Source organism: Carlito syrichta, unplaced genomic scaffold (genome assembly GCF_000164805.1).
Source record: "Carlito syrichta isolate Samal-C Ts95f unplaced genomic scaffold, Tarsius_syrichta-2.0.1 Scaffold314013, whole genome shotgun sequence".
In the NCBI taxonomy this organism is placed as follows: Eukaryota; Metazoa; Chordata; class Mammalia; order Primates; family Tarsiidae; genus Carlito; species Carlito syrichta.
This window is the reverse complement of record NW_007258109.1, coordinates 484,664-500,178: the sequence shown is the minus strand read 5'-3', so window position 1 is coordinate 500,178 and position 15,515 is coordinate 484,664. Positions and strand designations below refer to the sequence as shown.

The 15,515-nt window shown below is 44.0% G+C and overlaps 1 protein-coding gene across 1 annotated transcript in view; it reads right to left on the bottom strand.

Annotated features, from left to right (window-relative positions):
• CASP8 (caspase 8) overlaps positions 1-14,488 on the bottom strand; it is a 26,441-nt gene extending 11,953 nt beyond the window's left edge. The window contains exons 1-2 of the mRNA XM_008070787.2: positions 14,409-14,488; positions 4,588-4,919 (exon numbers count right to left, since the gene is read on the bottom strand). Coding sequence (XP_008068978.1) covers positions 4,588-4,892 — 305 coding nt within the window. The 5' untranslated portion in view covers positions 4,893-4,919; positions 14,409-14,488. The remainder of the gene's footprint in view (positions 1-4,587; positions 4,920-14,408) is intronic.
• Between the last annotated feature and the right edge of the window lie 1,027 nt (positions 14,489-15,515).

Genomic DNA, 15,515 nt, shown 5'->3' with positions numbered 1-15,515 from the left:
AGGCTGTGGTGGCCGGGAGCGGCCGCTGCACTCCAGTCTGGGTGACAGAGTGAGACTCCAACTCAGAAAAACAAAACAAAACAAAACAAAACAAAAAAGAGACAGGCATTATTTCCTAGTCTACACCTGGCACATTCAGGCTCTTGGAATATGCTTATTGAATGGGAGAACAAAGGAATGTTTTGTAAGTCAACAAAACTTTCAGTATTATGGCATAAAGGGTTATAACTTTAATACAAAAACACGTTAACTCTAAAAAATTTTAATTAGGCCAGGCTCGGTGGCTCAGCCTGTAATACCAGCGCTTTAGGAGGCCAAAGTGAGTGGATTGCCTGAGCCTGCGGGTTCAAGACCCGCCTGGGTCACTTGGCGAGGCATCATCTCTACAATAAATCAAAAATTAGCTGGGCGTGGTAACATGCGCCTGTAGTTTCAGCAACTTGGAAGGTTGAGGCGGAAGGATCACCGGAGCACAGCAGGTTGAGGCTGCAGTGGCCGGGAGCGTGCCCCTGCATTCCAGTCTGGGCAACGGAGTGAGACTCCAACTCAAAAAAAAAAAAAAAAAAAAGAAAAAAAAATTTTAATTAGAAAAGAAAGATTCTGGAAATAAAAATAGTATAAAAACAGACCAGGTATGGTGGCTCATGCATGTAATCCCAGGACTTTGGGAGACCGAGGTGCAAGTATTGCCTGAGCCCAGGAGTTCAAGACCAGCCTGGACAACATAGCAAGACCTCATCTCTACAATAAAATTTAAAAAATTAACCAAACATGGTGGCACCCACATGTAGTCCCATCTTCTTGGGAGGCTGAGGTGTTGGATCACCTGAGCCTGTACTCCAGCCTGGATGATAAAATGAGACCCTGTTCAAAAAAAAAAAAACTATTTATAAAGATTTCACAAGTCTAGTAAGCCAAAGCTAGCCAATGTACTGGGTTAAATGGTATTCTCACCTCGCCCCCAAAAGTCATGTCTACCCAGAATGTGGAAATGTGACCTTATTTAGACAAAGAGTCTTTGCAGATAAAATCTCATAAAGATGAGGTCACACTGGATTAGACTGAGCCCTAAACCAATAACTGGTGTCTTTACAAAAAGAGAGAAATTTGGACAGGCAGACCCAGAGGAGAGAACAGGCAGAGCCTGTGATGCATCTACAAGACAAGGTATGGCAACCCTTGGCATCATTGCAGCCTCAACCTCCTGGGCTCAGGTAACCCTCCCACTGCAGACTCTTGAGTAGCTGGGACTACAGATATGTATCACACCCGGCTATTTTTTTTTTTTTTTTTAACTTTTTTGTAGAGACGAGGTCTTACTATGTTGCCCAGGTTGGCCTCGAACTCCTGGGCTCAAGCGATCCTCCCACCTCAGCCTCTCAGAGTGCTGAGATTACAGATGTGAGCCACTGTGCTCGGCCAGGAATTTATTTGTATGTCACCAGTTAATCCTAGGAAACCATAGCCCCAGAACTGGGAAAGCTGGAAGGTCTCATCTTGTGCCCACTGTCTTGGTCTCCTGAAGATTCTGCTTCTGCCATGTGAACTAGGTTAAGGTAACTCGCCAATGCCAGGTGATATGCTACACCTCTCTGACAGAGGCCTGAGAGCCCCCTGACAAGGGCAGGACCTGTCTATCTTGGAGATAAGAGACATGGCATGATGACCATCTACTGCTTGTTTATCATCGTTGAATATCAGTCAGAAGATTAAAGAAAAATGCTAGTGTGGTCATTTACCATTATAAGAAAACACTAGACATTTATTTTTGAATTATAATTGTTACGTATACAATAAGCCCCTTACAAACTCTCAAGGCTTATTACTGGACAACGCTATACTAGAAAGTCTGTAGACTTCAATTACAAGGAAAATAAAAGGGTAGAATACTTTGGAATAAAGTTGAGTCAAGAGTAGCTTGTAATTGGATCCAACCTTGGCCAAACTGAGAAGGCTTTGGAGAAATACTTCCTGGGTACAGATTCCACTAGAAGAATAAGGCAGATGACAGTACCAAGTCAGTTCTGTTCCTGTATATATATATATATGTATACTTTTTTTTTTTTTGAGTCGGAGCCTCACTCTGTCACTCAGGCTGGAGTGTAGTGACATGATCATGGCTTACTACAGTCTTGACCTCCTGGACTCAGGCACTCCTTCTGCCTCAGCCTTCCAAGTAGCTAGGACTATAGGAATGTACCACCACACCTGACTAATTTTTCTATTTTTTGTAGAGACGAGGTCTTGCTATGTTGCCCAGGCTGGTCTTAAACTCCTGGGTTCAAGCGATCCTCCTACTCCGGTCTCCCAAAATGCTGGGATTACAGGCGTGAGCCACCATGTCCAGCCAAACCTCATTCTTTTGCATGTAAATATCCACTTGTCTCAGCCCCATTTGTTGAAAAGACTGTTTCCCCTATTTAATTATCTTGTCATCCTCATCACAAATCAACTGAATATAAATGTAAGGGTTTATTTCTGAATATTTAATTCAGTTCTATTGATCTACCTATCCTGTGTACCACACTGTGTTGACACATAACTTTGTAGTAAGTTTTGAAATTGAGAAGTATGGTGCTTCAACTTTGCTGTTCTTTTTCAAAATAGTTTTGGCTGTACTGAGTTTATTTTTCCTTTAATTGCGATATAACTTTTAGGATCAGCTTGCCAATATATGTAATTTAATATACATCAAGGGCCCCTGGGATCTTAAGTGGACTTTGCAATCGGGCTGGCCTTCTGAAGGGTATAAAGCAACCTCACATGAGGTTTTTCTTGTTGTTGTTTTGGTTAGGTTTGGTTTGGTTTTTTGAGACAGGGTCTTGCTCTGTCACCCAGGCTGGTGTACAGTGGCATGATCCCAGCTCATCGCAGCTTCAACCTCCTGGGCTCAAGTGATTCTCCCATCTTAGCCTCCTCAGTAGCTGGTATACAGGCGTGCACCACCACTTGCAGCTAACTTTTTTTTATTTTTGGTAGAGACAGGAACATGCCATGTTGCCCAGGCTGGTCTCCAACTACTGGGCTCAAGCAACCCTCCCACCTCGGCCTCTCAAAGTACTAGGATTACAGGTGTGAGCCATCATGCCCAGCTGTGAGAATAAACTTGAAACAGTGTTTTAAACCACCTAGTCTGTGGTACTTTGTCACAGAAGTCTTAGGAAATGAATATACCCAGAAAATCTCTTTTGTCATTTAAAATCGAAATGGTCAAGCCTCAAGTAGGGAGACACAATACAACGAATAGGCCAGCACCTCAGGTCTCTGAGAACAGAAGGACCAGAAATTAACAGGCCATGCTATCAGGGGACAGTGGCCATAAGCCAGGCTTTTTGTCTCACAGGCCACAGTTGCTGACAGGCAGGCAGATGGGCTGGAGCAAAGGCTCAGGTAGAACTTTCCTGAAAATAAAGCTAAAAACCATGAACTAACAGAGAATGCTGAAAGAGAGAAGGTGACCATGTATTTCCATTTTCAAAGCCTTGTCACAGGGTAGGGAGTCTCAGCCTTTGGAAAGACGCCCTGAGGTCCCACTGCCTTCCTGCAGGAGCTCAGGGTCAGTAGGGCTCATGGGAGCTGAGCAGGCTGGCAGCACACACCTCATTAGAGAACTTTGTCACAGGAGTCTTTGCGTGTGGTAGAAAAGCCTTAAACCTTTGAAAATTTCCATAGACATTCACAAGCAGGTGGGAGGGGACTCTCAGGTGGGAAGGAGTGGTCCTTTATCCAGATGGACAGGAGAAGCAAGCACATGATCTGGGCATCAGCACAGCAGAGGCACCAAGATATGAGAGAGGCAGGGGAGAGGGAGAGGCAGAGAGACAAGAGTAGGGAGAAGAAGAGGGACAGGGACACTGGCAGGGAGAGGGAGGAAGGAGGGAGGGGGGTGGGAGGAAGGGAGGGAGGGAGGGACAGGGAGAGTGACAGGGAGAGGGAGAGGAGAGAAACAGGGACACAGGGAGAGAGAGGGAGGGACAGGGGAAGCGACAGGGAGAGTGACTTGAACAGGAAAAGGGAAAGGAAGGGGCAGAGGGAGCGGGACAGGGACACAGACAGGGACATGGACAGGGAGAGGGAGACAAGGAGAGAGAGGGACAGGGAGAGGGAGACAGAGAGAGAGAGGGAAGGGAAGGGACAGGGACAGGGGGAGAGAGAGAGAGAGAGAATCAATTAGAACACTTAGAAAAAAGTCTACTTTTTTTAAGACAGGCTCTCACATTGCCACCCAGGCTGGAGTGCAGTGGCATGGTCATAGCTCACTTTAACATCCAACTCCTGGCCTCAAGTCATCTCCCACTTTGACTTTCTAGAGTGTGAGCCACCGCGCCTGGCTGTAAAACTCGATTTTAATTTCAGCATACCTGTAATTAGTGTCTCACTTTGAGAAATTGCTTTGTATTTTATGGTTTTAGCATTTTTTTTTTTTCTGGATTATACCTAAGGCCCTAAATTTCTTGATTCGGGCCTGATGGGACATCTTCCCAGAGCCTCCCAAGGGGCTCGACCAGCCCTGCTCCCAGCCACCCTGCCCTCAGGAGTGTCCGTTTAGCCCACCTCCCAGCTCCTACACCTAGGATCTCGACTCACCTGAAGGCAGAAATCTGAGCACGGCCAGGGATCTGGAGTTCCCGCTTCATCTCCTCCATGCTAGTGTGCAGGTAAGTATCCAGCAGATCAAGCCGATTGCTCCGGAAGAGCAGCTCCTTTAGGAAGGACAGGTTGCCCTCCTCCAGCAGCCTCTTCTCCTTGAGTTTCTCGGAGAACGTCAAGAAATCGTTGATGTGCTCCTGCTTCCCCTGTGGAATGTGGTCCAGGCTCAGGAACTTGAGGGCAGCCATATCTTCCCGGCCCAGTTCTTCCCCGATTTTATAAAGAACATTGTTGAAATCCATCTTCTAGAGGTAGAATGTCGTCGAAACCTAGGGCAGAATACAACAGTACGTCCAGATGAGGACAAGCACCACTCACTGACTTGTTCCTTCACCAAAGGCCACTGCATCTACCAGAGGCCAGACACACAATGCTGTGGACACAGAAAACCCACCTGGACACACACAGGACAAGCTTCTGCCTACTGTTTCAAAGGAAGATACGCAAACAAGCCAGTGGTCACAGAGCTGCGACTAGGGTGCAGTAGGAACATAGTGGGAGGCTCCTAACTTAGCATGGGGGAAGGGTTTTTGTGGGAGGGAACCCGTGGGCAGGAGGCAAGAAAGCACAATTCTTTTTTTTTTTTTTTTTTAGTGGGTCTCACTCTGTCGCCCAGGCTGGAGTGCAGTGGCACGATCATGGCTCACCACAGCCTCAACCTCCTGGGCTCAGGTGATCCTTCCACTTCAGCCTCCTAAGTAGCTAAGTCTACAGGTGTATGTCACCACGCCCAACTAACTTTTTTTTTTTATTTTTTAGAGACAAGGTCTCACTATGGTCTTGAACCCCGGGGCTCAAGCAATCCACTTGCCTCAGCCTCCCAAAGTGCTGGGATTACAGGCGTGAGTCACTGCACCTGGCCTCTTGCAGGAAACAATTTATGCAAAACATGGATGTAAGAACTTTCTAGTCAGTTCAGGCAGACACAAGGAGCACAACACAGTAACCACAAAAGGTCTGGGACAGAGAGTGGTGGGACAGAGGGTTGAAGCTGTAGCCAAGAACCAAGTCATACAGGGCCTCATTCTGGGATTGGGGCTTTGTCCTGGAGGCCATGGGGAACTAAGGAAGGATTGTAAAAGGGAGATAATGTCACCCAGTGTGGGACCAACACTTAAAGCAAAGAGGATGGAGCAGAAGACTTGGAGGCAGGGACCTAGGAGGACCCATTTAAGTGGTAGAGGGCAGGAGGGATGGGGTCTGACTGAAACAACAGTGGGAGGACACGCTGCAGTGCTGTCCCCAGAGGGCTTGGGGAACAGTGCCTTCAGCTGCTCAGGAGCCCAAGACCGGAGCCCAGCCCTGCCAGCCTTTCAACCTAAATGGTCTCTGAATCAGGTCATGTAGTATCTTCACATACTTGCATGTTTTTAAGGGTGAGGGCAGTGTCTCAGGATACCCCAGTCAAGCTTTAAGCCAGCAGCCCAGATCCGCAATTTCTCCTTGCCCCCTATCCCCTGGACTCAATCACCTTGGCCAATTTCTCTCCCGCCCTCCGTAGACATGCACAGACTGTGTCCACGGTGAAAGGGGCCCTCGGAGCTGTGTTTGTCCTGGATTCCTCATAGGAACAAGATTCAACATGACTCCCTAGCGCAGGCAACAGCATTGACAAAGCCACACAGCCCAGCACCAGGAAGGCAGAGGTCAAGAGCAGGGGTTCAATCTTAGGTCAACCACTGTGACACAGGCACTGGGCCTCGGACAGCTCCCTTCCTCAAGGCCTCAGTGGCCTCTTTTGTCAAGAGGAGACAGAAAAACAAAACTCAGCTCCTAAGTTTGTTGTGAATATGAGATAATGCCTAGAATGCATCTAGAATAATGCTCAGCAACAAATAAAGGCCCAATAAATTTTAATCTGAAAGAAGGGCAAAGCCCCTGGCCATGAGGCCTAGGACCTTGAGCACTTCTTCCCATTTCCTTAGCTGAAAATGGGACAATTCCGCTGGAGGCCATGGTTTCCAAGCTTTTTAGAGTGGGAGAGTTCTTCGCCAGCATTCTCGAAGCTCCCTGGCCCCTGGGAGGTGGTCCTAGGCTGCCACCTTGAGAACCTTTCCGTTCTCCAGCGCCATCATTTCTATGACTCCACAGATGGTGTATGCTAGGGCACTTTCCTTACCCTGAAACGACCTTAACCTGTTTGGACCTGTCTCCTCCCTTGCAACAAGGCAGGTGGGTTCCTGGATCTCCAAGTAGCCTACATTTGCTAACATTTGTGGATGAAAACCCAAACCAGACTCCAACTCTTGGAGGGAGGGCTCGAGGGAAACACAATCCTTGCACTTGCTATATCTGATACTCAAATAAAAATGCTTTCGAGTTGGACATTAGAATAAATTTTAATATTTTTTAAAGTTTTGAAGGAAAACTTTCAGCTTTTTCTTTCAAAAATATCTTTTTCCTCCCTCTAATTTACAGTAGCAGTGGTTTTTTTTGTGAAAATTGGAAATATAGTTCATTATAATATAGTCACAGTTATCATTATCATATACCACATACACACACACAAAGATACATTGATATAAAAACTGGAATCAGAGGCCAGGTGCGGCGGCTCGCACCTATAATACTAGCACTCCGGAAGGCTGAGACAAGAGGAATGCTTTAGCCCAGGAGTTCAAGATCAATCTGAGCAACACAGCAAGACCTCATCTCTACAGAAAATGCAAAAATTAGCTAGGTGTGGTGGGGCATGCCTGTAGTCCCAGCTACTAGGGAAGCTGAGGTGGGAGGATTGCCTGAGTCCAGGAAGTTGAGGCTGAAATGAGCCAGGATCACATCACTGTAGTCCAGCCTGGGCAACAGAGTGAGACCCTGTCAGAAAGAAAGAAAAGAAAAGAAAAGAAAAGGAAAAGAAGGAAGGAAGACAGAAAGAAGAAAAAAAATAGCCAAATCAGATATACCACAAAATAACCACACTGAGGCAGCTTTTTCAACACATGGTGTTAGAACCATGGAGATGACTTCTTAGAGCAAACTGAAATGGATCCTAACTGAACTCCTTCCATCAAAAGAAACTGCAGATTAATCAAAGACTTAAAACTTAAAATTAAAGTACTAAGAAAAGAAACATAGTAGAATTTTTTTTTAATGGTCTTGTAGTGATGAAGAACCTTTCTAAGTTTAACAGAAAACCTTAAAGCCACTAAAGAAAAGATTGATAAATGTCCTTAAATAATAGCTAAAATATTCTGTAAAAATAACCAAAATAAGCGTAAATATATGTATGTAAACTTTGCACTGGGGGAAAAATAGCAACATATATGATTTAAGGGAGTGAGAGGCAAATTTTTTAAAAATAGAATTCCTATAAGTCAGTTTTAAAGAAAAAGAAAGAAAACCAGTAACTCAATGCACAAACAAGCAAGGCTCACAAGAAAACACTTCAGAGGAAAGTACCAGTGGTTTTCTATTTTAAGACCAATGACTTTTAAACATTTAAAAGATGCTCAACCTCATGTACAATAAGGAAAAACAAATTTCCAGCCCAGGCAACATAACAAGACCTCGTCTCTATAAAATAAAAAAAATTGGCCAAGCGTGGGGGCATGCACCTTTAGTCCCAGCTACTTGAGAGGTTGAGGTGGGAGGATTGCTTGAACCCAGGAGTTTGAGGCTGCAGTGAGCCATGGTCACATCACCGTGCTCCACCCTGAGTAACAGAGTGAGACCCCGGCTCTAAAAATAAAAATTTTTTAAAAAGTAAAAAGTTGGAAAGTACAAAAATTATAACACAGTGTTGTGGAGATGGTGGAAATAAAAACAGGTAGGGGATACAGGGCACAATGTTCACTATCTGGGGAATGGGCCACCTGAGACCCAATCCCCACCACTACACAATACGTCCATTTAATGAAAACACACATAGCCCTGAACTAAAATAAAGAAAAAAATGTAAAAATTTCAATTAAGGCCGGTCGCGGTGGCTCATGTCTATAATCCCAGCACTTTGGGAGGCCGAGGTGAGAAGATTACCTGGGCTCATGGACTCGAGACCAGCCTGGGCAACTTGGTGAGACTTCATCTCTACAATAAATAAAAAAATAAGCAGGGCATGTTGGTGCATGCCTATAGTTGCAGCTACTTGGAAGGCTGAGGCAGAAGGATCGCCTGTGCCCAGCAAGTTAAGGCTGTGGTGGCCGTGAGGGTGCCACTGTACTCCAGCATGGGTGAGGGAGAAAGACTCCAACTCAAAAAAAAAATTTAAATTAAAAGAAAAAAACAGGTAAGGGAGAGCTGGGTGTGGTGGTGTGCCTATAGTCCCAGCTACTTGGGAGGCTGAAGTGGAAGGATGTCTTGAGCCCAGGATTTTGAGGCTGCAGTGAGCTATGATTGAGCACCGCCTAGGTGACAGGGCAAGATATCTTCTCTAAAAACAAATAACAACAAAACAGGTAGGTGGCTAATTTATCCATCTCTGTCAAAATATAAAATGCACATACACTTTGGCCCCACAATTTAACTTCCAAGAGGTTTTCCTACATTCAGTTAAGCATATGTATAATTTAAAAAATATGTGAAAATCATTTTTTAAAATTGTGTATTTATTCTTAAGTTTAAACTTCAGTCACCTTCAAAGTACTCTGTTTTTGATGCAATACACCTACTGAGACACTTTTTCCACTGTTCAAAACAGTTTTTGAACTCATCAATTTCGATGCCCTTTGGTGCTTCTGCTGATTTCTTGTTTTGTTTTGTTTTTGAGTTGGAGTCTCTCACTCTGTCACTCAGGCTGGAGTGCAGTGGCACGCCCATGGCCACTCCAACATCGACCTGCTGGGCTCTGGTGATCCTTCCACCTCAGTCTTCCATGTTTTTTGTTTCACTTCTTCCACATCGGTAAAACATTTCCATTTGAGAACTTGTTTCATCCAGGGAAAACAAAAAAAAAAGTTGTTCAGGGCGAGATCGGGTAAATAGGGATGGTGGGGTACAGGGGTCATGCCACTTTTGGTCAAAAACTGCTGGACACTCAGCACAGTGTGAACAGATGTGCTCGTAAATCACCCATCAAGAACTGGGCAAACGTGTTGAAAAAAATCTCCAAAAAAAATTCACTAAAGTCAAATGCAACCTCTCTCAACAAACACTAGCTGGTACACTGACGCCGATGGGTTCCTAGAACACTTACCTAGTAGGGGAAGCCTGTACTATCAGGAGCCCGCCCTCCAAGAGATAATTCCAGTTTGGGGGGCTGATCCCCCAAGGTACATACGAATATTCACAGTAGCATTGCTGGAAACAGCAAAAGAGCAGAAGCAACTGTTTATCAGTACAAGAAGAATTGGATAAGCTCCTAGGCATATTCGACGGGACTCTGACCAGTACTAGAAAGAAGAGGAAGATGGAAGCACTGAGCATGCTCCGAATACATGTACTGATGGGTGTGGGCGTGTATGCGTATGTACTCACAGAAGAGCTCTGATCAAAACCACCCAGAAAGTTGCTTCAGTAAGGCCTAAGGAAAGAGAACCGCAGAGAACCATGGGCGGGGGTGACAGTGATTCTTGCTTTGCATTCCCCACCCTTTGATACTGTTCCCACAGTGTGAGTCTACCATGTGCACATGTGACTCATCCTAAATGTATACATCCATAAGTTAAAATCTCTATTTAAGGACCCAATTGCACTCGTGCTGAAAAGGCTCCCAACTAGGTCCAGCCCGGTTTGGTGTCTTTGGTCAATTCCTTTTGGATTTTAAATCCAGTCGAGCGCAGTGGCTCATGCCTATAATCCCAGCACTTTGGGAGGCAGAGGTGAAAGGATTCCCTGAGCCCAGGGGTTCGTCTTTACAATAAATCAAAGATCCCGTCTCTACAATAAATCAAAAAATTAGCTGGGTGTGGTGGCATGTGTCTGTAATTCCAGCTGCTTGGGAAGCTGAAGCAGAAGGATTGCCTATGCCCAGCAGGTGGAGGCTACGGTGGCCGTGAGCATGCCAAGCATTCCAGCCTGGGTGACAGAGTGAGACTCCAACTCAAAAGATTCTAACCTCTGTTAAAATCTCATTTTACAGAATAAAATCAAACAAAGAATAAAAGAAAGCAAGACTTCCTTTTTCTTCCCCACAATTATTTTTTTCTGAAGATAACAATGCTTATTGTATTCATTTTAGAAAACACAGAAAAGATACAAACAAAAATTATATATAATTTACATATAGGATACATACCTAATAAGATTTTACTCTCTCCTACCAAATACTTTATGCATGTATATTTTTCCTTATATTTGGACACATCATATTTCTGTAGTATAAGTGGATTGTTCCACTGAAGAGTACATCTTGGATTGTAAATACATCTTAATGTCTTTATTTTTTCTTCTACAGCATGGGAAAGCATTTAATCATATGGATGGACCATCATTTACATAACCAGCTCCTAAATTACATTAAGGATGATCTTAAAATGTAAATCTCCAAGTAACCCCCTGATTATTTTTTTGGACTAACTTCCTAAAAGTAAGGAAATTAGTCTTATTACATCAATAGCATTTTCTGATAGTAGATCATAAAAATCCACACAACGCTAGGCCAGAAGGACCAGCTCTGCTCTCCGGAGTTTGGACAATGTGATTGGCACTTAGCGTTGGCTCTGAGCACAGTGTCTCACTCATTTCATCATCTTTGCAATAAAGTGGCAATGCTTTTTAAGTGGTTTTCTTCATCAAACCATTATTGACACTTAGGAGGGAAAATACTGATGTGGGTTTTTTGCTGGTCCAAGTTTTCTAGGACACACTGTCGTGTGGCCGTCTTTTCCATGTTTTCTTTTTGTTTAGGTCACATGTGGCTCTAGTAGTGCCCAGGAAACAATCACTCACACAGGGCTTAGGATACCATTAACAGCAGCGACATCAGTGCAGGGACCATGCGGTGGTTCTTGTTTTATGGAACCTACATTCTCTGCATGAATTTGTGGGTTAGAACCTTTGTTAGGCTAATTTTTAAAAATAGTTTTTGTCGTTGTAGTTTTTGATCCTAAAAATACTAAAAGTAACACTTGTTCCATAGAGAAAGCGCAGAAAAGGATAAAAAGAAAAAAAAATTACTTTAAGATTTGCCATTCAGAAGTAAATCTTTGGTCATATTTTAGGATAAATTTGCAGGATGGCATGCATACTGCAAAGTATAATGAAGAGGACATGAAAATGAAATTGGAGATTTGTATATACTGACAAAAATCTAGTAAGTTAGAAATGCAATGGAATACAATGTCACTGGAGAGAGTTATTATTCGAAAAGAATCTAAACATTAAAAAAAAGAAGTAAATCTTTGGTCATATTTTGTGACTTTTTCCCAATTCTATTCACATACAAAAATATATATATAAAACATAAATTTAAATATTTTGCTAAGGTAGATATTTGATATTTTATATAACATCTTTTAAATAATAAATTGATATAAATATATTTGCATTATCTAACTACATCTACTATTTTATATTACTGCCCCAAGTATTTAGATGTAAATTAATAAATGTTTATAATACATAAATGCTTACAACCTATATATCCTTATAAACATACTTTTTTTTTCTCATCTCATTGGACTACAAACTTCTGGAGGAATTGTTATTTTTATTCCTGTTTTACCACTGTGAAAATCACAGCTTAGAAATAAGCTAGCAAGGGAAAGAGTTAGTTTCTCACTCAACAGCTACACACAATAACAGACCCCTGTAAAGATTTTGATTTTATTCTACTCATAGCTAGAAGATGGTGAAGGAATTTTATGAAGAAAGACATAAAATCATAACATTCTTAGCTATTAAATTTTTTTAAAGAGCCAAACAACAAAACTACAAAAACAGGAGTTCTTAATGAATCCACTATAGCAGAGCATCAGAACCTTACAAAAAAAGGTGCTGGAGTTTGGATTAAAACCTTAGCATCTCATTTCAGAGTTCCATGCTACCAGTGCTTTTTTTTTTTTTTTTTTTTGAGTGGGGTCTTACTCTGTTGCCCAGGCTGGAATGCAGCTACATGACCACAGTTCACCACTGCCTTGAACTTTTGGGCTCAAGCCATTCTTCCACCTCAGCCTCCCTAGTAGCTGGGACTACAAATGCACACCACTACACCCAGTAAAAATTTTTATTTTTTATTGTGTAAAGATGACGTCTTGCTATGTTGCCTAGGATGGTCTCAAACTCCTGACCTCAAGGGATCCTCCTGCCTCAGCCTCCCAAAGTGCTGGGATTATAGTGAGCCACTGCGCCTGGCCTACCACTGTCTTACATGCCACAATTTAACTGCAAACAAATTCCATCTAATCACAATCATTCTAGTAATAGTCTAGTAGCATCTTTAGCTCTTCAGTGATATGCATAACTATCCCACAGGTGTGTTAGCCTTTTGAGATAAAAATCTGCATTTTGGCTGGGGTGGTGGTGTAATCCCAGCACTTTGGGAGGCCAAGGCGAGAGGATTGCCTGAGCCAGGGATTCGAGACCAGCCTGGGCAACTTGATGAAACCTCATCTCTACAATAAATCATAACAACTAGCGGGGTGTGGTGGCATGCATCTATAGTTCCAGCTACTTGGGAGGCTGAGGCAGAAGGATCACCTAAACCCAGCAGGTCGAGGCTGCAGTGTCTGTGAGCGTGCCACTGCACTCCAGCCTGGGCAAAAAGAGTGAAACTCTAACTCAAAAAAAAAAATCTGCATTTCATATAAAACTTGGGAGTATCTGAAAGCTGCCCGTTCTTAGGCCTAAATCTTTAACTGTTACTAATCACCTGTCCTTGGGTCCAGGCTGGCCTCCCCAGATCCTGAGCTGCCCCCAAACCTGATAGGTGTTCACTCTGCACACAAACGCTGTCTACAGCAGGGCCCTGCAGCCGGAGTGTTCAAACAACCCCACAAAGGTGTTCAAACCTCAACAAAACGTATCATCTCATAACTTTCTTTTTTTTTTTTTTTTTTTTTTGAGTTGGAGTCTCACTCTGTCGCCCAGACTGGAGTGCAGCAGCCACTCCTGGCCACCGCAGCCTCTATCTACTGGGCTCCGGCGATCCTTCCGCCTCAGCTTTCCAAGTGGCTGGAACTACAGGCGCATGCTACCACGCCCGGACAATTTTTTTGATTTATTGTAGAGGTGAGGTCTCACCAAGTTACCCTGGCAGGTCTCGAACCCGTGGGCTCAGGCAATCCTACTCACCTCAGCCTCCCAAGGCGTGGGATTACAGGCTGAGCCACTGAGCCCGGCTCATCTCGTAACTTTCAAACAGAATTAAATTCATAACTTCACCTATAAATGCTTAACCTCCCAAGTACAGGTCTCTGATATGGTCTGTCTAGGCTTCCCCATCTTATTATTTGGGGGCTGTTATATATCTTCCTAATTTCCCCAAAACAGAAGTAATTGAATTGATAGGACTATGTGGATAGGTGTGTGTTTATGTCAGCAGACATGTGTTAGTGGGCATGGGTGAGGATGGGGGGACTGCTGTAGCTACAGAGCCAGTGAAGATTTACATCTCAGCTTCTATTCTTTGACAGGTCAGGCTGGAATAAAGATGAGGCCTTTGTACGGTTGCAGCATTTCAGAAACCCTCGGAACCACATCGATATAGGCCTGAGGGGCCCTGGGCAAAGCTCTCAGAGAGACTGCTGCCTCCCACAGCTAACCTCATGGTTCCTGTGTCTACACCCAAGGATCGCCTCCAGGCCCAAGGCCAATAGATCCCACCCTCAGCAGCCTGGAAAACTCTAGAACCGAACGCCATTCTTCCCAAAGGCCCAGCTGACCTTAACGAAGACACAGATCCTTCCCAGAGTCTCTTGCAATGGCAGCACCTTCTCCACAGGCCTCCACTGCCCGTCTGTGCGTCCAAAACAAGGGTGAAAGCCTAATGAACGGAAGGGCACAGCCTACTCAACTTCCTGTTTCTGAAACTACTGTGTCACAAAGCAGAAAGGCACCAACGGAAAGGTGTGGCCAGCCTCACGATGGACAGACTCCTTCTAGAACTGCAAGACAGAGGTCCGTGGTCAGGAGACAGGGGCCTGGGCAGAGAACCTGGCCACCAAGCTTGACTGACTTCTGACTTTGGTCCTCCTCGAGGCCCCGTTTTCACATTCCAGAATGAGGAAGTTGGACTGGATAATAACTAAGAATGCTTTCTTTTCATATTTATGGTTTTAAAGGTTTTTCTGGGTTCAATTTTTTCACTTCAATTTTTTATCCAATGAACACTGATGGCACAGCTCAGAGAGGCCTTGTGATCTGGACTCTGCAAGGCTGCATCGAGGTTCTCCAAATGTCTGCTCACTTACAGAACTGAAGTTCATGCTTAAGCCAGGAAGGATCTCTGTGGCCCCAAGGCCACCAGATCTTACCTTCAGAAGCCTACGAAACTCTAAAATCAAAGGTCTTTCTTCCAAAAGGTCAACGTGATCTTACCAAAGAGACAAGTCCTGGTGCTCTCACCATGCTGGGCTCTGGGGATATAACAGTAAACAAAACAAACATAGGCCCCTCCCCTCATACTATAAGTTAGTTGAAATGTTTTCTGATGTTAAAAGTATGAATAGAAAATCAAGCATCTCTCTACTTTGAAACTGCCTTTTGTCTTTCCTGAGATAGAATAAAGCTTTCAGGCCCAGTGCAGTGGCTCATGCCTGTAATCTCAGCACTTTGGGAGGCCTAGGCAGGAGGATCTCTTGAGGACAAGAGCTCAAAACCAGCCTGGGCAACACAACAAAATCCTGTCTCTCTCTCTCTCTCTCTCTCTCTCTCTCTATATATATATATATATATATTTTTTTTTTTTTTTTTTTTTTTTTTTTTTTTTTTAATTAGCTGGGCATGGTGGTACATACCTGTAGTCCTAGCTGAGGCTGAGGTGGGAGGAT